The 22,351-nt window shown below is 46.8% G+C and overlaps 1 protein-coding gene across 2 annotated transcripts in view; it reads left to right on the forward strand.

The window, feature by feature from the left end:
- Positions 1-22,351, forward strand: part of SGSM1 (small G protein signaling modulator 1) — a 61,491-nt gene that overhangs the window by 35,667 nt on the left and 3,473 nt on the right. For both annotated transcript variants that reach the window (XM_032256687.1, XM_032256688.1), the window contains 9 exons: positions 274-402; positions 3,213-3,395; positions 5,549-5,617; positions 7,055-7,642; positions 10,881-11,005; positions 14,559-14,641; positions 15,978-16,087; positions 19,649-19,745; positions 21,462-21,629. In XM_032256687.1, coding sequence (XP_032112578.1) covers positions 274-402; positions 3,213-3,395; positions 5,549-5,617; positions 7,055-7,642; positions 10,881-11,005; positions 14,559-14,641; positions 15,978-16,087; positions 19,649-19,745; positions 21,462-21,629 — 1,552 coding nt within the window. The remainder of the gene's footprint in view (positions 1-273; positions 403-3,212; positions 3,396-5,548; positions 5,618-7,054; positions 7,643-10,880; positions 11,006-14,558; positions 14,642-15,977; positions 16,088-19,648; positions 19,746-21,461; positions 21,630-22,351) is intronic.

Genomic DNA, 22,351 nt, shown 5'->3' on the forward strand with positions numbered 1-22,351 from the left:
GTGAGCCAAGATTGCACCACTGCACTCCAGCCTGGGTGACTGAGTGATTCCGTCTCAAAAAAAAAAAAAAAAAGAAAGAAAGAAGATAGCTCAGGGTGGCTGGGTGCGGTGGCTCACGCCTTTAATCCCAGTACTTTGGGAGGCCAAGGCAGGCCAGTCACTGGAGGTCAGGAGTTTAAGACCAGCCTGGCCAACATGGTAAAACCCATCTCTACTAAATCCACCCCTGGTTTTCTGTTGACCAAACTCTTTACTCCTCCCCACCTACCACAGAGTTACGAGGAGCAGGAGCTGCTGCGCCTCATCTACTATGGGGGCATCCAGCCTGAGATCCGCAAGGCTGTGTGGCCCTTCCTCCTGGGCCACTACCAGTTCGGGATGACGGAAACAGAAAGGAAAGAGGTTGGTTACCCGCCATGGGCACTGGGGTCTTTGGCAACAAAAGGAGCCAGATAGTGTGGGATTGGGGAGCTCTGGTTTCATGCTGGACCAAGGAGGGGCAGGAGACACAGGGGAGATGGAAACCTGAAGGCGGCTCTGTCTGGTAGAAACACAACACAAGCCACATAGAGATTTCTTACGTCTTTAAATTTGGGACTAAGTGTAGATTCATATGCAGTTGTAAGAGATTAATGCAGAGAAATCTCATACATCTTTTACCCAATTTTTTTTCTGTTGGTAACATCTTGCAAAACGTTGAGGCAGTAAGATATCAGAACCAGAGTATTGACATTGAGGTAATATACTCACCTTAATCAGACTTTCCCAGTTTTACTTGTTCTGTGTGTGTGTGTGTGTTTTCTTTACAGTTTTCTCACGTGTAGATCTGTGTCCATCACCACGGCCAACATACAGAACACTTTTAATGCTATAAGGATCCCCATGTTGTCTTATAGAGCCAGATCCACCTCCCCCATACCCACACCCTGGCCCTAATCCCTGGCAATCACTAATAATATATTCTTCATTTCTATAATTCTGTCATTTCAAGAATGTTATAAAATGGGATGATCCAGTGTGTAACATTTTGGGATTGATTTTCTTTCACTCAGCATAAATCCTCATCCAAGTTGTTGAGAGTATCGAGAGTTGATTCCTTTTGATGGCTGAGTAGTATTCCATGATATGGATGTAGCAGAGTTTAACTTTCACCTGCTGCGAGACAGCTGAGTTTTTTCTAGTTTTTTGGCTGTTACTAACCAAACTGTAATGAATATTTGTGTACAGTTTTTGTACGAGTATAAATTGTCATTTCTCTGGGATAAATGATGAAGAATGTAATTGCTGGGTCATATAGTAGTTGCATGTTCAGTTTTATGTGAAACTTACAAACTTTCACAATAGCACATGCCGTTAGTCCCAGCTGGAGGAGGCTGGAGCAAGAGATTCACTGGAGCTCAGGAGTTCACGTTCAGCCTGGGCGACATCTGGAGACACTGTCTCTAAGGGGAAAAAAAGAAAGTGCCACCCTTTTGCAGTGGCTGTACCATTTTATATGTCCACCAGCAAAATGGGAGTGCTCCATACTTCCATCTTCACCAGATTTTTGCCTTGTCATTATTTTTAATTTCAGCCACCTGACACGTGTAAATGATATTTCATTGTTTTTATTTGCATATTCCAAATGGCTAGTGAAGTTTAAGGTCTTTTCATGTGTTTATTTGCCATTGTGTATCTTCTCTGGTGAAATGTCTGCTAACGTCTTTTGTCCACCTTCTAATTGGATTTTTTTTTTTTCTGTACAGTTAGAGAGTCCTGTATATACTCTGACAACAGTCCTTTGTTAGGATATGGGACTTGCACATATTTTCTCCTAGTCTGTAACTTCTCACCTTGTACCAAGCAGGATCTTCTGCAAAACATTTTTTGAAATTTTTAATGAAACTCAGTTTACCAATTTCTCCTCTTCTGAATTGGGCTTTTGGTGTCAAGTCTAAGAAAGTTTTGCCTAGCCCTAGGTCTTGATCTTCTCCTATGATTTATCCTAAAAGTTGTCTATTTTACATTTGACATAAAATCTTTTCAGTTCTTTTTTTTTTTTTCCCGTTTATTTTTTTTTTTGCTTTTTGGGTTTTTTTTTTTTTTTTTTTTTTAATATAGTGTGTCATTTAGGTCAAAGTTCATTTTTTGCTTATGAGTGTTCAATTGCTTTGGCATCATTTATTGAAAAGATGTCCTTCCTCCATTGAATTGCTTTTGCACTGTTAAAAAAAAAAAGCAGTTGGGAATATATGTGTTGGTCTGTTTCTGGGTTCTCTCTTCTGTTCTGGTGATTTATGAGTCTGGCCTTCTGCCGGTTCCACTCTGTCTTGGTTATTGTAGCACATGGATAATTTTAAATGTCTTCATAGTGATGTTTTAAAAGTAAAAAGAAATATATGCAATTCATATTTCTGAACTTTTTATTTTGAAATATAAATGGTCTCCAACTTCCAATGGTTGGTCTTACAATTTTTTGACTTCATGATGGGTTTCTCAGGGTATTAAATGTAATTTTTCTGTTTTTGAGATGGAGTCTCGCTCTGTTGCCCAGACTGGAGTGCAGTGGTGTGATCTTGGCTCACCGTAGCTTCCGTCTCCTGGGTTCAAGCAATTTCCCCCCTCCCCTCAAGTACCTGGGATTACAGATGCCCACCACCATGCCCGGCTAATTTTTGTATTTTTAGTAGAGACGGGGTTTCACCATGTTGGCCGGGCAGCTCTCAAACTCCTGACCTCAGGTGATCCACCCACCTCAGCCTCCTAAAGTGCTGGGATTACAGGCGTGAGCCACCACCCCCGGCCTTAAATGCATTTTTGACTTAAGATATTTTCAACTTAGGATGCATTTATTGGGACATAACCCCATCATAAGTCGAGAAGCATTGGTAATTATAAGTTCACTGGAAGCTGCAAAAAGTAACAGGTCCCAGGTGCCCATCACCCAGCTTTCCTCAGTGGTAACAGTTTACGTAACTAAAGTACACTGTCAGAATCAGAGCATTAACACTGGCACAATACAACTAGCTAGACTACAGGCCTTACTGGGACTTCAGCAGATTTTGCATCTGCTTGTGTATGTTTTTATGTGTGTGTAGTTCCATGACATTTCATCAAGATGAGATTCATTTCAGTATTTTATTTAACCAGATATGTCCAATATATTATCCCTCTGTTGACACCTCGGGGCCCCTCTGTTGACACCTCAGGTGACATTGCATCTACCCTGGCAGGTGGACGAGCAGATGCATGCCTGCTACGCACAGACCATGGCCGAGTGGCTGGGCTGCGAGGCGATCGTGCGGCAGAGGGAGCGGGAGTCCCATGCGGCCGCCCTGGCCAAATGCTCCTCCGGGGCCAGCCTGGACAGCCACCTGCACCGGATGATGCACAGGGACTCAACCATCAGCAACGAGGTGATGGGCGGCTGGCCTCGGGGAGCCAGGGGCTGGGGTCTGCTTCACTGGGCTGTTCTAAGAGTGGTGAAGGCTGGGTACCTGGGGCCTGGTGACAGTCTCGGCCCTGGCTTTTTCTTTAAGAGGGGGGTGACTTTGGAATCAGACCTGAGTTCAAACTCTAGTCACACCTTTTATGGTTCTGGGGTGTCCTACCAGTACCTTTTCTTCTTCTGGGCCTAGTTTTCTCCGTCTGTAAAATGGGAATAACCAGGTGTAGAGGAGGTTTGTGTACAGTCCAGACAAGACAATGTATATAAAGTGCCCAGCACACTGCCTGACTCTCACTGATCCAGCAAATGCTTGTTGAGCATCTACTACGTGCAGGTACTACTGGGAATGTCCTGGGATATCAGGAATATTCCAGTGACCCAGACAGACTTGTCTGACTTCCCAGAACCTCAAGTTTAACAGCCCAAAGTAGGAGCTCAGAAAAAAGGTAATTCTTGGCTGGGGACAGTGGCTCACACCTGTAATCTCAGTACTTTGAGAGGCCGAGGCAGGTGGACCACCTGAGGCCAGGACTTTGAGACCAGACTGGCCAACATGGTGAAATGCTGTCTCTACTAAAAATATAAAAATTAGCCGGCCGGGCGCGGTGGCTCAAGCCTATAATCCCAGCACTTTGGGAGGCCGAGGCGGGTGGATCACGAGGTCAAGAGATCGAGACCATCCTGGTCAACATGGTAAAACCCCGTCTCTACTAAAAAATGCAAAAAATCAACTGGGCATGGTGGCACGTGCCTGTAATCCCATCTACTCAGGAGGCGGAGGCAGGAGAATTGCCTGAACCCAAGAGGCGGAGGTTGCGGTGAGCTGAGATCGCGCCATTATACTCCAGCCTGGGTAACAAGAGTGAAACTCCGTCTCAGAAAAAAAAAAAAAAAAAAAAAAAAAAAAATTAGCCAAGTGCCTGTAATCCCAGCTACTTGGGAGGCTGAGGCAAGAGAATCACTTGAACCCAGGAAGTGGAGGTTGCAGTGAGCTGAGATCGCGCCACTGCACTCCAGCCTGGGCAACAGGAGCAAAACTCCATCTCAAAAAAAAAGTTAATTCTCTTCAGCAGTGATTGTATCAGTCATCAGTTGCCACAATAACAGTGAGTAACAGCCAACCACCAAAAGTCAGTGTGGGTCAGCTGGGAAGTTCTGTTCTTAGCTGGGCTGGCTGAGGCTTACTCTGGCACCAGCTGCCTGTAGCTGGTCAACTAAAGCACTTGTTTATCTCCATCGGGCTCTCTTATTTGTCTGGGGTGACTCAGCTGGGCTCCACGTGCGTCACTGCCCAGCAGGTTAACCCAGCCATGCTCTCATGGTGAAAGCAGATGCCGTAGAGAGAAAGCAGAAATACACAGCAGAAATGAAATATTGGTTGGCTGCCTGTTTGTTATTTTTTTCCCTCGTTTTTTTTTTCATGTCTCTATTATTAAGCACAATTATAGGCATACCCATTTTTAGACTGCATTCTAGCCTGGGCAATAAAGCAACACCCCTGTTCTCTCTCCCTCTTTCTCTTCCTGTTTCTTCCTCTCCTTCATTCTTTTTTTATTATTATTATTATTTTTCTTTCTTTTATTTAAAAAAAATCTACTTTTTTTTTCTTTGAGATAGAAAAAAAAAAAAAAGAAATGCACAGCGGGGGTTGAAGCCTCTGCTGAGTCAAGTTTGCTAACACCCCATTAACAAAAGCAAGCCACATGGCCAAGCCTAGTGTCAGAGTAGGCACGGACTATGAGGTTATAGGGCAGAACCATGTATACAGGGATCAGGTGAAAAAAAAAAAAAAAATGGAGCCATGAATAGAACCAGTTACTCTGTGAGTTGAACTAAAATATTAGCCAGAAGTCTCAACTACAGAGCAGTTAAAGGTGGGGTGCTCTAGTTGCAGCGGTGAGAGGTGGGAACCCAGAGGTCAAAGTAGTCTCTGAGGAGGTTCCAGGAAGCAGGGAGTGGTCCCCCCTTTCATTTTACATCTAGGAAGCTGACGCTGTGAGAGAGGACTTGGGCAAGCTAGGAAGAGAGATGAAACTAGACTTTCTGGCTCCCAGCCCGGCCGTCCTGCTCTGGACAGGGTGCAAACTCACCCTCCCTCCCTCCTGCTCCTTTTTCTCTCAGTCCTCTCAGAGCTGCAGTTCGGGCCACCAGAACATCCGCCTACACAGTGACTCCAGCAGCAGCACACAGGTGACCTTGTGGAGTCCCCGCCCCCTCCCACCCATGTCCCTCCCTTCCGCCTGGGGTCATGGGGCTTGGGTGTCCATCATCTGCAGGTCACTTTTTGCTTTATTTGTTTTAGCTTTTTATATTGGCATTAAACATCATTTTTTTTTTTTTTAGTGATGAAAGAAATATGTGGATCTGTCACCCCTGTAAAACACTAAAATGTTGCAGAGAAAGTCAACGTCTGCTTTGATCATCCTTAATCTCTGCCTGCCCTCCCTTGAAATAACACCACTATCTTCAGTTTGCAGTGTTTCTTTCAAAACCTTCTGTATGACTGTACAGACACAGAAATATGTAGATAATATATAGCAATGTTTGGTAAATTTTTTTAAATGTGTACATAAATACCATCCTATATGTTGTTCCAGCCTGGGCAACAGAGCGAGACTCCATCTCAAATAAATAAATACTCACATACATACATAAAGATAAAATTATGTGCACATGGTAAAAGTCCGTATGATGAAAAGCTACTGTCTCCCCTTATTTTGATTCCCCATTACCCGTCCTCAGAGCAAACTGCAGGCAGGACGTGGTGGCACATGCCTGTAATCTCAGCACTTTGGGCGGCCTAGGTGGGCAGATCACTTGAGGTCGGGAGTTCGAGACGAGCCTGGCTAACGTGGTGGACCCCCATCTCTACTGCAAATTCAAAAATTAGCTGGGCATGGTGGCAGATGCCTGTAATTCCAGCTACTTGGGAGGATGAGGCAGGAGAATTACTTGAACCTGGGAGGTGGAGGTTGCCATGAGCTGAGATTGTGCCACTGCACTCCAAGCTGGGTGACACAGCGAGACTTCATCTCAAAAAAACACAAAACAAAACAGAGTCAACTGCAGTACTTTCTTATTTCTTTCTAGATCATTCTATGCATACACAAGCACATAAATCACTTTTTTATTGCTGTTTGAGATGGTGGCTCACTCCCATCACCCAGACTGGAGTGCTGTGGCACAGTCCCAGCTCACTGAAGCCTTGAGTTCCCGGGCTCAGGTGATTCTTCCACCTCAGCCCCCCAGGTAGCTGAGGTGTGCACCACCACACCAAAATACCACACTCATTTTTTTGGTATTTTTTGCAGACCGGATTTCACCACATCGCCCAGGCTGGTGTCAAACTCCTGGGCTCAATCAGTCCGCCTGCCTCAGCCTCCCAAAGTGCTGGGATTGCAGGCCTAAGCCACCATGTACAGCCTAGATCACTTTCTTATTTGTCACACATGGGAGCCTATCTTACACCTTGTTTCGCCTCACTCTTTTCACTGGCTGTATGATATTCCACTGCATGCTTGATCTGTATTTAAGCCGATCACCTGTTGTTGGATATTTAGGTCACTGCTGTAAGTAGTGCTGCCGTGGACATGTTGGTCCATCTGTTTTTGTGCACCTTGTCCTCAGGTGTTTGAGTCTGTGGATGAGGTGGAGCAGGTGGAGGCTGAAGGCAGATCGGAGGAGAAACAGCCCAAGATCCCCAATGGGAACCTAGTGAACGGCACCTGTTCCCCAGACTCGGGTCATCCTTCCTCGCAGAACTTCTCTTCAGGCTTCTCAGAGCACTCAGAGCCCAGTCTGAGCACAGAAGACAGTGTCCTGGACGCCCAGCGGAACACTCCCCCGGTGCTGCGCCCTGGGGATGGCAGTGTGGATGACAGGCAGAGCAGCGAGGCCACCACATCCCAGGATGAGGCCCCCCGGGAGGAGCTGGCCGTGCAGGACAGCCTGGAGAGCGACCTCCTGGCCAATGAGAGCATGGATGAGTTCATGTCCATCACGGGCAGCATGGACGTGGCCCTGCCTGAAAAGGACGATGTCGTGATGGAGAGCTGGAGGGGCAGTGAGGCAGAGAAACATGGCCAGGCGGACAGCGAGGACAACCTCTCAGAGGAGCCCGAGATGGAGAGTCTCTTCCCTGCCCTGGCTTCTCTGGCTGTGACTACTTCTGCCAATGAGGTGTCCCCCGTGTCTTCCAGCGGTGTCACCTACTCTGTAAGTCACCAGAACCTTCCATTCCATTTCCTTCTTTCTAGCTGCAGGAGGGAGGGAAAAGCCGGTTATCCAGAATGAACCAGGAGTCAGACCTCTGGTTCCTTGCATTTTTTTTTCCACCATGGAGGATTCACTGTAGAAACCCATTTGGGAGAGAAGATAATATAGTATTTTTAAAAGGCAGGCTTTGCTGTCAACAGTGCTGGGTTCAGATCCCACCTTCGGCAAGTCACTTTATGCTTCTGAGCCTCAGTTTTCCTATATGTCTCTTACTTCCTTTCCTGAGTGGTTTTCAGAACAAATGAGTTAAAGCCCGGTGTGCCTGCTGCGTAGGAAGCACCCAGCCAACAGTAGCCTTCCTTGTGACTTAAGTCTAATTCCTTGCAAATATTCAGATTTGGTTCCTTACCGGAAAGACTAAACCAAAGGACATCACTTGAAAGGGAGGGTCGTATTCATTTATCTTTTAAAAGAACTTGTTATTTCTTTCACAGATAGGCAAGCCCCTCCAGGGTCAAACACCGAGAAAAGGCTGAATATAAAACCCAGAAGATACCTGCCCCATCTCACCCCATTTAACCCTCCGCAGAAGCAATCATATTTACTTATTCTGCCCAAATTATCCGGTGTTGACCCCATGTCTCTGACACACTGGCATTGCTGCTGCTTGATCATTTTTTCTTTCAGTTTTAGACATTTTCTAGTGACTCCCCACTGTGAAAGAGGATGACGGCCGGGCGCGGTGGCTCACGCCTGTAATCCCAGCACCTTGGGAGGCGGAGGCGGGTGGATCACGAGGTCAACAGATCGAGACCATCCTGGCCAACTTGGTGAAACTCCGTCTCTACTAAAAATACAAAAAAAACTAGCCGGGCATGGTGGCACGCGCCCATGGTGCCAGCTACTCGGGAGGCTGAGGTGGAAGAATCGCTTGAACCAAGGAGGCGGAGGTTGCAGTGAGCCGAGATTGCGCCACTGCATTCCAGCCTGGCGACAAAGCAAGACTCCATCTCAAAACAAAAAGGATGGTTTAGTTCTCATTTCCTCCCAACCCCCAGCTCTCACCACACGTGACCCCTTCCCATCCCTGTCCTTCTAACATAGTTATGTAATGATTGAAATGTGTATAGTGTTATCATATTTCATGCATATACTGTAAATGTCAGTGCTTGCATTTTAATTTATTTATTTATTTAGAAACGGTGTCTTGGTCTGTTGCCAGGCTGGAGTGCAGTGGTGGGATCTCGGCTCACTGCAACCTCTGCTTCCCAGATTCAAGCAATTCTCCAGCCTCAGCTTCCCAAGTAGCTGGGACTGCAGGTGCATGCCACCACACCCAGCTAATGTTTTGTATTTTTAGTAGAGACAGGGTTTCACCACGTTGGCCAAGATGGTCTTAATCTCTTAACCTCATGATTTGCCTGCCTCGGCCTCCCAAAGTGCTGGGATTACAGGCGTGAGCCACCGCGCCCGGCCACTTGCATTATTTTAACAGTATAATACATAAGCCACGCAGTAAACTGTTCTAATTTTTGTCTTTCCTGCAAAAAAACCGAAGTTTTTCCAGATGTGTTTTTATTTTCCTGTTTGCTTTTTCTTAGTTTCCTGCATATTTAAAGTCAATTCACCCCCAGAAGTCTTTACCATTTTCCTAAATCTCTTTTCGAACATTCAGACTCCTCAGGTTTTCTGTTTGTTCTGTGTGTTTAAGGAGTTCTCTCCAAAACACTACTGAGGCCCTGCGCTCCACTGCACTGATGTGTCGTTGTCATTCACTGTCTTCCTCCATCCTGGTCGGGAGCTGCCTTTTGTATCATCACGTTTTCCTTTCCCTTAGCCTACTCTTTGTTTTAGATGAACCACATACTTCAGTGGCATCCACATTTTTACTTTTCATTTCTCTTCTACTGCAGGCCTCTAGTCTGGGATCATTGCATTTTTGTGTGAAGTTCCTTTAGAGTTTCCTTTAGCAGAGTCTCTCATTTGTATTCATCATGAGTTGTATGCATTTTGCCCTCATTCTTGAAAGAGTTCCACTGAATATGCAACTCAAGATTGCAGGGATGTTTTCTCAGGACTTTGAAGATACTGTTCCACTGTCTTCCAAGTTCCATTGTTGCTGTTGAGAAGTCAGATGTCCAATTGTCATTCCTTTAAAGATAATTTTTTGTTCTTGGCTACTTTTTTTTTTTTTTTTTTGAGACAAGGCATTACTCTGTCACCCAGGCTGGGGTGCAGTGGCATGATCTCAGCTCACTGGCAACTTCCACCTCCCAGATTCAGGCAGTTCTCCTGCCTCAGCCTCCCAAGTAGCTGGGATTACAGGTGCGTGCCACTACACCCAGCTAATTTTTGTATTTTTAGTACAGGTAGTATTTTGCCATGTTGGTCAGGCTGGTCTCAAACTCCAGACCTCAGGTGATCTGCCTGCCTCAGCTTCCCAAAGTGCTGGGATTACAGGCATTAATCACTGTTCCTGGCCCCTTTGGCTACTTTTAAGATTTTTTTTTTTTTTGGTCTTATGTGCGATTATGTGTCTAAGTATGGGTTTCTTTTCCTTAAATGTTTCTTATTTTCTTGCCATATCATTGAGCCATTTCAAAATTAAGGTTAATGTTCAAGGCAGCCAGGCCAGTACATTACCAGAATTTGACCTCTATTCAGTTCTTCCATTCCCCTTGTCCAGTTTTCAGCAGGGAGAGGGTTCATTTCCAGCTGTAGTGGTAACTCTCTGAGGGAGAATTTTCATCCTGCAAATTAAAAGACCCTCTGGCCAGGCGCAGTGGCTCACGCCTGTAATCCCAACACTTTGGGAGGCCAAGGCGGGCGGGTCATGAGGTCAAGAGATCGAGACCATCCTGGCTGACATGGTGAAACCCCATCTCTACTAAAAATACAAAAATTAGCTGGGCGTGGTGGCTCACACCTGTAGTCCTAGCTACTTGGGTGGCTGAGGCAGGAGAATCGTTTGAACCCAGGAGGGAGATGTAGAGATGGTACCCCTGCACTCCAGCCTGGTGACACTGTGAGACTCTGTCTCAAAAAAAAGAAACAAAAACCAAAAAACCACCCCCTCAGAAAACAAACAAACAAAATCAAACACCTAACTGGTCCAGGTGAGAGATGTATTTTTAGTGACAACAGGTTAGGAGGAGGAAATAGGCTTGCTGCCCCCCCGTGGGGAGTCAGATGTAATTTTTCATTTCTTCCCCTCATCCCCCGCCCTGGTGGCCTGTAGCCAGAGCTGCTGGACCTGTACACGGTGAACCTGCACCGCATCGAGAAGGATGTGCAGAGGTGTGACCGCAACTACTGGTACTTCACGCCCGCCAACTTGGAGAAGCTGCGTAACATCATGTGCAGGTGGCTGGTGGCAGCAAGGGGATCTGGGGGATGGGATGAGGGGGTGAGATGGGGACACAGGGGGCCCACCTAGAAGTTATTTCAGCTTCTGAAGTTGGCATCATACTCACCTAGAATCCTATTTTAGCCCACAATGAAAATGTAGTAACAATAATAATATAGAACACTTATTTAGCACTTACTGTATACCAGCCACTGTCCTGAGTCCTATACTATCATCACTCACTTATTCCCCCACCCTTCGAGGTGACTATTAACCCCTTTTATACGGGACGATGTGGAGGCTCCAGGCAGAGCCTCATTGCTGAGTGGGCATTGGGCAATGGCTGAGCGGGAACTCAGCCGCGACTCTCTGGCTCTTGAATCTGTTCTTTTTCTTTCTTTAAGCCAAGATCTAAGATGGCTTATTACTGTTCACTAAAAAGATATTATTCCTGTAATCCCAGCACTTTGGGAGGCTGACGTGGGAGGATCACTTGAGGCCACATGAGTTCCTCACAGACTTCAAAAAAGCAGATACCAGCCTGGGCAACATAGTGAGACCCTATCACTACAAAATGATTTAAAAAAGAAAACAAAAACTCAACATTTATCTGGACATAGTGGCATGCACCTGTAGTCCTAGATACTCGGGAGATGGAGGCAGGAGGATAGCGTGAGGGTTGCAATGAGCTGTGATTGTACCATTGTACAGTTGTGCCACTGTACCCCAGCCTGGGTGACAGAGTGAGACCCCGTGTCTAAAAAAATAATGAAAAATTATTGTTGATATTTCTAAACATGTGAAAGTAACACACACTTGTTAAAAATCTAAATCACGGCCAGCGCGGTGGCTCACACCTATAATCCCAGCACTTTGGGAGGCCGAGGCAGGCGGATCACCGGAGGTCAGGAGTTTGAGACCAGCCTGACCAACATGGTGAAACCCCGTCTCTAGTAAAAATACAAAAATTAGCTGGACGTGGTGGTGCGCACCTGTCATCCCAGCTACTCAGGAGGCTGAGTCAGGAGAATTGCTTGAACCCGGAGGTGGAGGTTGCAGTGAGCCGCGATCATGGCATTACACTCCAGCCTGGGAGACAGAGCGAGACTCTGTCTCAAAAAAAAAAAAAAAAAAAAAATCTAAATCAGTCACAACTCTAATTCCTGCCCTTTGGGAGGCCAAGACAGGAGGATCGCTTGAGGTCAGGAGTTCGAGACCAGCCTGGGCAACATAACAAGACCTCATCTCTACAAAAGTTTTAATAAATCAGCCAGGCATGATGGTGTGTGCCTGTTGTCCCAGCTACCTTGGGAGGCTGAGGCAGCAGGATGGCTTGAGCCTGGGAGGTTGAGGCTGCAATGAACTGTGATCACACCACTGCACTCCAGCCTGGGCAATCAAAGGAATTAGAAGTTCATAAGATAGAAAGAGAAACTTCTTTCATCTCTGCCCATCAGTGCCACTTACCCAGAATTAATGACTGCTAACAATTTAGTAATACCTAATGGATTGTATATTGTATAACATAGTATGAATGTACTTTTTTTTTTTTTTTTGAGACAGAGTCTTGTTCTGTCGCCAGGCGCCAGGCTAGAGTGCAGTGGCACAATCTCGGCTCACTGCAACCTCTGCCTCCCGTGTTCAAGCAATTCTCCTGCCTCAGCCTCCTGAGTAGCTGAGATTACAGGCACATGCCACCATGCCCAGCTAATTTTTGTATTTTTTAGTAGAGAAGGGGTTTCACCATGTTGGCCAGGTTGGTTTCAATCTCTTGACCTCGTGATCCGCCTGCCTTGGCCTCCCAAAGTGCTGAGATTACAGGCTTGAGCCACTGTGCCTGGCCTATTTTTTTTTTTTTAATGGAGACGGATGTCTGCAACCTCCGCCTCCTGGGTTCAAGCAGTTCTCCTACCTCAGCCTCCTGAGTAGCTGGGATTACAGCCACACGCTGCCACACCCGTCTAATTTTTCGTATTTTAGTAGAAATGGGGTTTCACCATGTTGCCCAGGCTGGTCTCAAACTTCTGAGCTCAGGCAATTGGCCTGCCTCAGCATCTCAAAGTGCTAGGATTACTAGCGTGAGCCATCGTACCTGCCCTGAATGTACATAACTTTTAAATGTTTTAAACTATGATATAGACTGATAAGTGTTATATCATTTTAATGTACCACTTAAAAAGGGCTGGGAAGAAGTAAAAATGAACTGGCCGGGCGCGGTGGCTCAAGCCTGTAATCCCAGCACTTTGGGAGGCCGAGGCGGGTGGATCACAAGGTCAAGAGATCGAGACCATCCTGGTCAACATGGTGAAACCCCGTCTCTACTAAAAATACAAAAAAAATTAGCTGGGCATGGTGGTGCGTGCCTGTAATCCCAGCTACTCAGGAGGCTGAGGCAGGAGAATTGCCTGAACCCAGGAGGCAGAGGTTGCGGTGAGCCGAGATCGCGCCATTGCACTCCAGCCTGGGTAACAAGAGTGAAACTCTGTCTCAAAAAAAGAAAAAAAAAAAAATGAACTGACTTCTCCCTGGTTAAGGCATAAGGAGAAATCCTGGAAGACTTCACAGAGGTGGTGACCTTTTGAGATGGATTTTGACAAAGTTAAGAAAACTAATGAAACCATAGGCCAGGCACAGTGGCTCATGCCTATAATTACAGCACTTTGGGAGACTGAGGTCAGGAGTTCGAGACCAGCCTGGCCAACATAGTGAAACCCTGTCTCTACTAAAAATACAAAAATTAGCCAGGTGTGGTGGCACACACCTGTAATCCCAGCTACTTGGGAGGTTGAGGCAGGAGATTTGCTCGAACCCGGGAGGTGGAGGTTCCAGTGGGCCAAGATTGTGCCATTGCACTCCAGCCTGGGCAAAAAGAGTGAAACTCTGTCTCAACGAAACAAAACAGAAAAAAAGAAAAAGAAAACTAAATAAACCGTTTAGCATAGAGGCTAAGATCATCTATCCCTGCGTAAGGCCTCCTAGGTTCAGATACTGCCTCTACCCCTTATTATTAGGTGTATGATTTGGGGCATGTCATTTATCTGTCTATGCTTCAGCCCCTCGTCTGGCAAATGGGATAATAATGGTCCATATCTAGTTTGCAAATAGAGGGTTGAGTATACAGCAAGGGCTCAGTAAACGTAAGCTGTCATTAGCAAGGGGAAGATTGGAATTCCTGACAAAGGGAGCTGTAGGGGAAAGTTACAGAGACAAACGTTTGTGATTTATTTGTACAAAGTGAATATGTCAGTGTAGCCGGAGGGAAGACAGTGAGAAGTGATGTTTGAGGATGTGAAGATGGGCTGGGAGGCGGTTATTTCTCCTTGCACCCCTGGTAAAGGAGTTTGGATAACATCCCAGCAGACAGCAGGGTGCTTGTGCAAGTTTTGAGCCTAAAGAGACCTCCTTGAGTTACCCTGGTACTGCACATAGGATATTTGAAGAGAGAGATTGGGGACAGGGATGCAGGCAGGAGGCTGAGGAATTGGGGACCGAAGGGGGAGGACTGGAAGGGGGAGTGGGCTGGAGAGGCAGGTCGTGGCTGCCATCATTGGCCCCTTGTGTCTCTTCTAGTTACATCTGGCAACACATTGAGATTGGCTATGTCCAGGGCATGTGTGATCTTTTGGCTCCACTGCTGGTCATTCTGGATGATGGTGAGTGTGTCCTTACAGCCTCAGGGCCGGGGGTGCGTTTCCTTTCCACTGCGTGGCAGAGGGGTTAACCTCACTCTGTGACTCCATGGAATGTGGCTCCAGCCAGGTGCTCTGAAGGCCTGTCTGGTGAACCCATCAAGATCCCAGTGAATCAAAAGTCCTTTAGTTCCATGGTGCCCCATACTCAACACCCAGACAGCCCTTCGCTAGCCACTGATTGTATGAACCTGAATGAGAGCAAACAGACAAAAACAATGAACCCAGACGGCTTCACCGGTGAGCTCTATGAAGCATTTAAGGAAGAATCAATGCCAATTCTTCACGAACCCTTCAAAAAAGTAGAAAAGGAAGGAACACTTCTTAACTCATTCAATAAAGCCAGACCTCATATGAGGACTGGGTGTCTCATTGGCACCCAGACACCAACACCAGACAAAGACATAACAAGAAAACTACAGACCAGTATCCTTCGTGAATACAAATGCAGAAATTCTCAACAAAATGCCAGTAAACTTAATCCACCAAGATTTAAAACATATTAAATGCCATGACCAAGTAGGGTTTATCTCCAGAATGCAAGGGTGATTTGACATGCAAAAATCAATCAATTTAATTCACCACGTTACCAAAATAAAGGGCAAAACCCACACAATCATCTTAATTGGCACAGAAAAAACAAAATGCAACACTCTTTCATAATAAAAACATTCAACAAACTAGGTGTAGAAGGGAAACGTGATAGAGAGCATCTGCAAAAACCTCACCAATACCATCACGCTCAATGGTGAAAAACGGACACTTCCTAAGAGCAGAAACAAGACAAGTGTGTCTACTTTTGCCACCTTAGGTTCAAGCCAGGGCAATTAAGAGAGAAAAAGAAAAGTAATTCAGATTGGAAAGAAAGCAACACTATCTCTGTTCACAGATAATATGATTTTGCATGTAGATCTTAAGTCACCAAAAAAAATTAGAACTGATAAGTTTGTCAAAGTGGCACCTGCTTCTGGTGAGGTCCTCAGAAAACTTCCAGTCATGGTGGACGGTGAAGCCAGCATGTCACATGGCAAGAGAGGGAGCAAGAGAGAGAGGGAAGAAGTGCCAGGCTCTTTTAAACAACCAGATCTAACGTGAACACCATAGAGTGAGAATTCACTCGTTACTGCTAGGACAGCAGCGAGCCATTCATGAGGAATCCACCCCCATGACCCAAACACTTCCCACGAGCTCCACCTCCAACATGGAGGTCATATTTCAACATCAGAATCGGAGGGGACAGACATCCAAACCACCTCACTTGGGCAGCAGGGGAGCTGACTTTTCTGTGCTGCTTTCTCAGAGGCCCTTGCCTTCAGCTGCTTCACGGAACTCATGAAGAGGATGAACCAGAACTTCCCCCACGGAGGCGCCATGGACACGCACTTTGCAAACATGAGGTCCTTGATCCAGGTATGACTGTGTCCAGTTCTGCTTTGGACGTTTTGGGGTAACAGTAAGTAAAGCTTAATGGCTTCAGACTGAGCTATTTAGAGCCAACAGAGTCTCACTCTGTTGCCAGGCTGGAGTGCAGTGGCACAATCTCAGCTCACTGCAACCTCTGCCTCCCGGGTTCAAGCTATTCTCCTGCCTCAGCCTCCCAAGTAGCTGGGACTCCAGGCACATACCACCACGCCCAGCTAATTTTTGTATTTTTAGTAGAGACGGGGTTTCACGCTGTTGGCCAGGATGGTCTCGATTTCCTGAACTTGTGATCCACCCACCTCGGCCTCCCAAAGTGCTGAAATTACAGACGTGAGCCACCGCACCTGGCCTCTTCTATATATATACATACATATATATATATATATTTGGTTCATTTGGATGGTGAAATGCCTGTTCATATGCTTTGCCAGTTTTATTTGTACATTTTTTCCATCATTAGCATCATTTTGTAGATACTTTTCTTTTTGTACGTTCTTTTTCAAACATGCTTTTTTTCCTCACTGAATAGCATATCCGATAGCTGGAGGTATTCTTCCACCATCTGTTTTCTTACAACAGTTTTGTTAAAATATAATTTAGAGACGTAAAATTCACCATTTCGAAGTGTATGATTCAGTGGCTTTTAGGATATTCACAGAGTTATGCAACCATCACCAATTTGAGAACATTTTCATTACCCCGGAAGGAAACTCTTCACCCACTGTCAGCCACTCCTCGTTCCCTCTGTCTCCCCAGCCCCTAAAAAACCAATCAGCTACTTTCTGTTTCTGTGGATTTGCCTTTTCTAAACATTTCATATAAATTGAATCATATAATAAGTGGCCTTTTGTGACTGGCCTCTTTGATCTAGCATATTCATGTCAAGGTTCACCAGGTGTGTTTGATGCATTGCAGCATATATCAAAACTTAGTTCGAGGCTGGGTGCCGTGGATCATGCCTGTAATCTCAGCACCTTGGGAGGCCAAGGCAGGTGGATCACCTGAGGTCAGGAGTTCAGGACCAGCCTGGCCAACATGGTGAAACCCTGTCTCTACTAAAATTACAAAAATTAGCCGGGCATGGTGGCAGGCACCTGTAATCCCAGCTACTTAGGAGGCTAAGGCATGAGAATCACTTGAATCCAAGAGGCTCAGGTTGCAGTGAGCTGAGATTGTGCCACTGCACTCCAACCTGGGCGATAGAGCAAGACTCAGTCTCAAAAACAAACAAACTTAGTTTGTTTTTATTGCCAGATAATATTAAATTAGATTGTATGGGTGTGCCACTTTTTATTTTTCCGTTCACGTCTTGATGACATTTGAGTTGTTGGCTATTGTGAGTAATGCTATTACACACATTCATTCATGTACAGATTTTTATGTGGATATATTTTTCTTTTGTTTTTCTAGACAAGGTCTCACTCTGTCACCCAGGCTGAAGACAGTGGTGTAATCATAGTTCGTTGAAGCCTTGAGCTCCTGGGTTCAAGTGATACTCCCTCTTTAGCCTCCTGAGTAGCTTGGACTATATGCCCATGCCACCATGCCAGGCTAATTTAAAAAAAAAATTTTTTTTTTAGAGATAGGGTCTTGCTATGTTGCCCAGGCTGGTCTCAAACTCCTGGCCTCAAGTGATGCTCTTGTCTTGGCCTCCCAAAATGCTGAGCCACCACATTCTTCTTGGGGCTACGCCTAAGAGTGGAACTGCTGCATCCTTAGGAGGATGTAGCATCTTTAAGTTCTGTGTTTAAGTTTCTGAGCAATTACCGAACTGTTTTCCACAGCAGGCACGCCATTTTAAATTCTCAGGAGCTGTGTGTGGGGGTTCCAATTTCTCTGCATCCTCGCTAACACTTGTTATTGTCTGTCATTTTGAATTTTAACTATCCTAGTGAGTGTGAATTGGTATCTTGTTGTGTTTTTTTGTTTTTTTTTTTTTTTGAGATGGAGTTTTGCTCTTGTTACCCAGGCTGGAGTGCAATGGCGCGATCTCGGCTCACCACAACCTCCGCCTCCTGGGTTCAGGCAATTCTCCTGCCTCAGCCTCCTGAGTAGCTGGGATTACAGGCACGCGCCACCATGCCCAGCTGATATTTTGTAGTTTTAGTAGAGACGGGGTTTCACCGTGTTGACCACGATGGTCTCGATCTCTTGACCTCGTGATCCACCCGCCTCGACCTCCCAAAGTGCTGGGATTACAGGCGTGAGCCACCGCTCCTGGCTTTTTTTTTTTGAGACAAGAGTCTCGCTCTGTTGCCCAGGCTGGAGTGGGCAAACCCAATGGCGTGGTCTTGGCTCACTGCAACCTTTACCTCTCAGGTTCAAGCAATTCTCCTGTCTCAGCCTCCTGAGTAGCTGGGATTACAGGTGCCCACCACCACTCCCGGCTAATTTTTGTGTTTTTAATAGAGACGGGGTTTCACCATGTTGGCCAGGCTGGTCTTGAACTCCTGACCTTGTGATCCACTCGCTTGTGCTTCCAAATTGCTGGGATTACAGGTGTGATCAACCACGCCCATCCTTGTTGTGGTTTTGATTTGCATTTTCCTGAGGACTAAGGATGCTGAGCATCTTTCATGTGCTTCTTGGCCATTTGTGAATCTTCTTTGAAGAAATGTAGGGTCCAGCCCTGCAGGGTCGTGGGGTGTCCCCTGTGGCTGTGCTGAGGCACTGGATCCGAGAAGTAAAGAAACAAGACACCAGAAATGACTGGATAAGCGCAGCTGGGCAGGGGGGCCAACGCCACTTGTAAGCAGAGACAGGCGAGGCTCCGAGCATCCAAGTGCATCTGTATTTATTAGGTATAGGTCAGGGGGAAGGCTAGTGAGTGAGGTCATCTTAAGATAGTGATAGGGCGAAGACAATTACGTGAGCGATAAGCAAAGGGCCCACCTCCATTAGGTCATTGAGACAAGGAGGTGGGCAGTACACGGGGCCCACCCCCATTAGGTCACCAAGGCAAGGAGGTGGGCCGTGTGCGGTAAGGAGGGTGCATTGTGCAACAACTCTTACCTAGGGGCAGGCAACTTCTAAGGATTTCTATGGGCGGAGTCTTCCAAGGATTTCTATGGGGGGAGTCTTTGAGACAGCATACAGCATTCAGATCCTTTCCCATTTTTGAAACTACACCTGGCTTTTTTTTTTTTTTCAAGTGAAGTCTCACTCTGTTACCCAGGCTGAAGTGTAGTGGCGTGATCTTGGCTCCTGCAGTCTCCACCTCCTGGGTTCAAGCACTTCTCCTGCCTCAGCCTCCCGAGTATCTGGGATTACAGGTGCATGCCACCACACCTGGCTTTTTTATATTTTTGGTAGAGATGGGGTTTCATCATGTTGGCCAGGCTGGTCTCAAACTCCTGACCTTGTGGTCCACCTGCCTCGGCCTCCCAAAGTTCTGGGACTACAGGCATGAGCCACCGTGCCTGGCCTACTGCACCTGGCTGTTAAGGGCTATGTGGAGTCTGGTGTGCCACCGTACCACCATTTATTCGGCTGTCTCCTCTGCTCCAACCTTTTCCCCAGAGGCTGATGCCGCCTTTCCTTCCTTGACAGATCCTGGACTCAGAGTTGTTCGAGCTGATGCATCAGAACGGGGACTACACTCACTTCTACTTCTGCTACCGCTGGTTCCTGCTGGATTTCAAGCGAGGTACAGACTTTAAACTGGGGACCTGTCTCCAGACTCTTGGTAGCAGAACTTTCAAGGGGAAGGGTCCCATGGAGATGAGGTTGAGGGGTTTGCAGCACAGGCGGTGGAGGAGAGAAGCACACGTTACGGAGTTCAGACTGTCGCTTCGCCTGCCTTGTCTTGCACTGGCCCTCTGCAGAGGGTGCTGTTAAGATCCTCATCTTACCAGTGAGGAAACCGAGGCTGAGAAGGGTTAACTTCAGAGCTAGGGCGAGTACAGCCAGGATCTGAACCCACCTCCTCCATTCGTATCAGAGCCCAAGAACCCCAAAGCCCATGAGGCCAGGTTTATTTCATGCATGTTTCCAACATGACGTAAAAGTGATGTATAACACAGTACCTTGTTGCTATTGTTCAGATTTGGGGTGATGTTAGTAATTATAATAATATCTGACATGGGCCGGGTGCAGTGGCTCACGCCTGTAATCCCAGCACTTTGGGAGGCCAAGGCCGGAGGATCACGAGGTCAGAAGATCAAGACCATCCTGGCTAACACAGTGAAACCCTGTCTCTACTAAAAATACAAAAAATTAGCCAGGTGTGGTGGCACACACCTGTAGTCCCAGCTACTCAGGAGGCTGAGGCAGGAGAATCGCCTGAACTTGGGAGGCAGAGGTTGCAGTGAGCTGGGATGGCACCACTGCACTGCACTTCAGCCCGGGCAACAAAGAGACTCCATCTCAAAAAAAAAAAAAAAAAAAAAAAAGGCCAGGCGCTGTGGCTTACGCCTGTAAGCCCAGCACTTTGGGAGGCCAAGGCAGGCAAATCACGAGGTTAGGAGTTTGAGACTGGCCTGGCTGGCATGGTGAAACCCCGTCTATACTAAAAATACAAAAAACTTAGCTGTGTGTAGTGACAGGCACCTGTAGTCCCAGCTACTCAGGAGGCTGAAGCAGGAGAATGGTTTGAACCCAAGAGGCAGAGGCTGCGGAGAGCCGAGACTGAGCCACTGCACTCCAGCTTAGGCTGTGACAGAATGAGACTCTGTCTCAAAAAAAAAAACCAACTCTGACATGTATGGTGCTTTAGTGCCATGCACTGTGCTGAGTCATTTATATGTATTAGCTCTTTAGTCTTTTTCTACTGTCAGCTTCGCCCCACTTATAGATGAGGAAAAAGAGAGGCTGATGGAGAAGTAAGTACCCCAGGGTCCCCTTGCCAGCAAGTGATGGCGGAAGGATTCACACCAAGTTTATCAGACATAGGAAGCCTTGCTTTTAACCATCACTCTATTCTGTCTCTTCACTAGACTCAGAAACTACAGCAGCCTCTGCCAGTGTGTAGGGGAAAGGAGAGAGGCCTCCAGGGGTGCTAATGGAGATTGGAGTGCAGGGATAGTAGGTGTTGCTGGTTGAAGGGGCAGAGCAAGGACAGATCCATATAATACAAACCCACGCATGCCTGGTTCCTCCACTCACAGAATGTCAGAGCCAGAAGGAACTTAGCACTCATCTGGTTCACACAGCCCATCCTACAGATGGGGAAAACTGAGGTTTCTGGTGGTCAAATGACAGAGTCCAGATCTCCTGCCTTTTGACCTGAGTTCTGTCCACTGCACCGGGTCAGAGACGTAAGGCAAAACTTGCCCGGGATTTTCCCAGAGGGGCTTCCCAAGGGAGGGCCACGCTGTGAGCTCTGTCGCCAGTTCTCTCCCCACGCGCGTCGGTGTCTTGGCAGAACTCGTCTATGATGACGTCTTCCTGGTCTGGGAGACCATCTGGGCAGCCAAACATGTCTCCTCTGCACACTACGTCCTGTTCATCGCGCTGGCTCTGGTGGAAGTCTACCGCGACATCATTTTGGAGAACAACATGGATTTCACAGACATCATCAAATTCTTTAATGGTACCCACATGACTGGGGCCTCATGAGAGGGGTGCAGGCTTCTGCAGGCCCCTTCTGGGGGTCTCAGGAGGCATGAGAATGGGCTGAGATGGATGTATGGTGAAGGGCATGAAGAGGGCTCTGCCCACTTCTTATGGCTATTCCCAGAAAGACAAGTTGACATCCTGTCATGCTGAGGGTGCATTTTTCTCAGGGGTCTGGCAGAGGGAGCACGGGTGTTGAAATCAGCTCAGGGGCAAAGCCTGGTTCTACCGCTGACCAGCTGTGTCCGTGGACAAGTCACTTCCCCTCTGGGTAAACATCCGCTTCCTCATCTGTGAAATGGGGCAGCAGTGTCTGCTTTGGAGGGTTGACATGCACAGGAAAAGCAGACGCAGGACAGCAATTGAAGTAACACAAAAAAGACACAGCCTTTGAAATCAGACAGCTGTGAATTCTGATCCAGGCTCTTGGGAGCTGTGTGACCTTGTCCAAGTGACATCACATCTCTAGGCCTCGGATTCTTCAGGGATAAAATGGTACTAACACTCACTCATTCACAGGGAGGCCCAGAGGATTACATGAGACAGCATGGGTAAATCCCAGCATTCGGTACCTGGCTCACATGAGGAACTAATAATTGAAAACTATCGCCAATGTTATCACGATTTAATTTTTTTTTTGAGACGGAGTTTCGCTCTTGTTACCCAGGCTGGAGTGCAATGGCGCGATCTCGGCTCACC

Source organism: Sapajus apella, unplaced genomic scaffold (genome assembly GCF_009761245.1).
Source record: "Sapajus apella isolate SASKATOON/1434 unplaced genomic scaffold, GSC_monkey_1.0 scaffold95, whole genome shotgun sequence".
NCBI classification, from domain to species: Eukaryota; Metazoa; Chordata; class Mammalia; order Primates; family Cebidae; genus Sapajus; species Sapajus apella.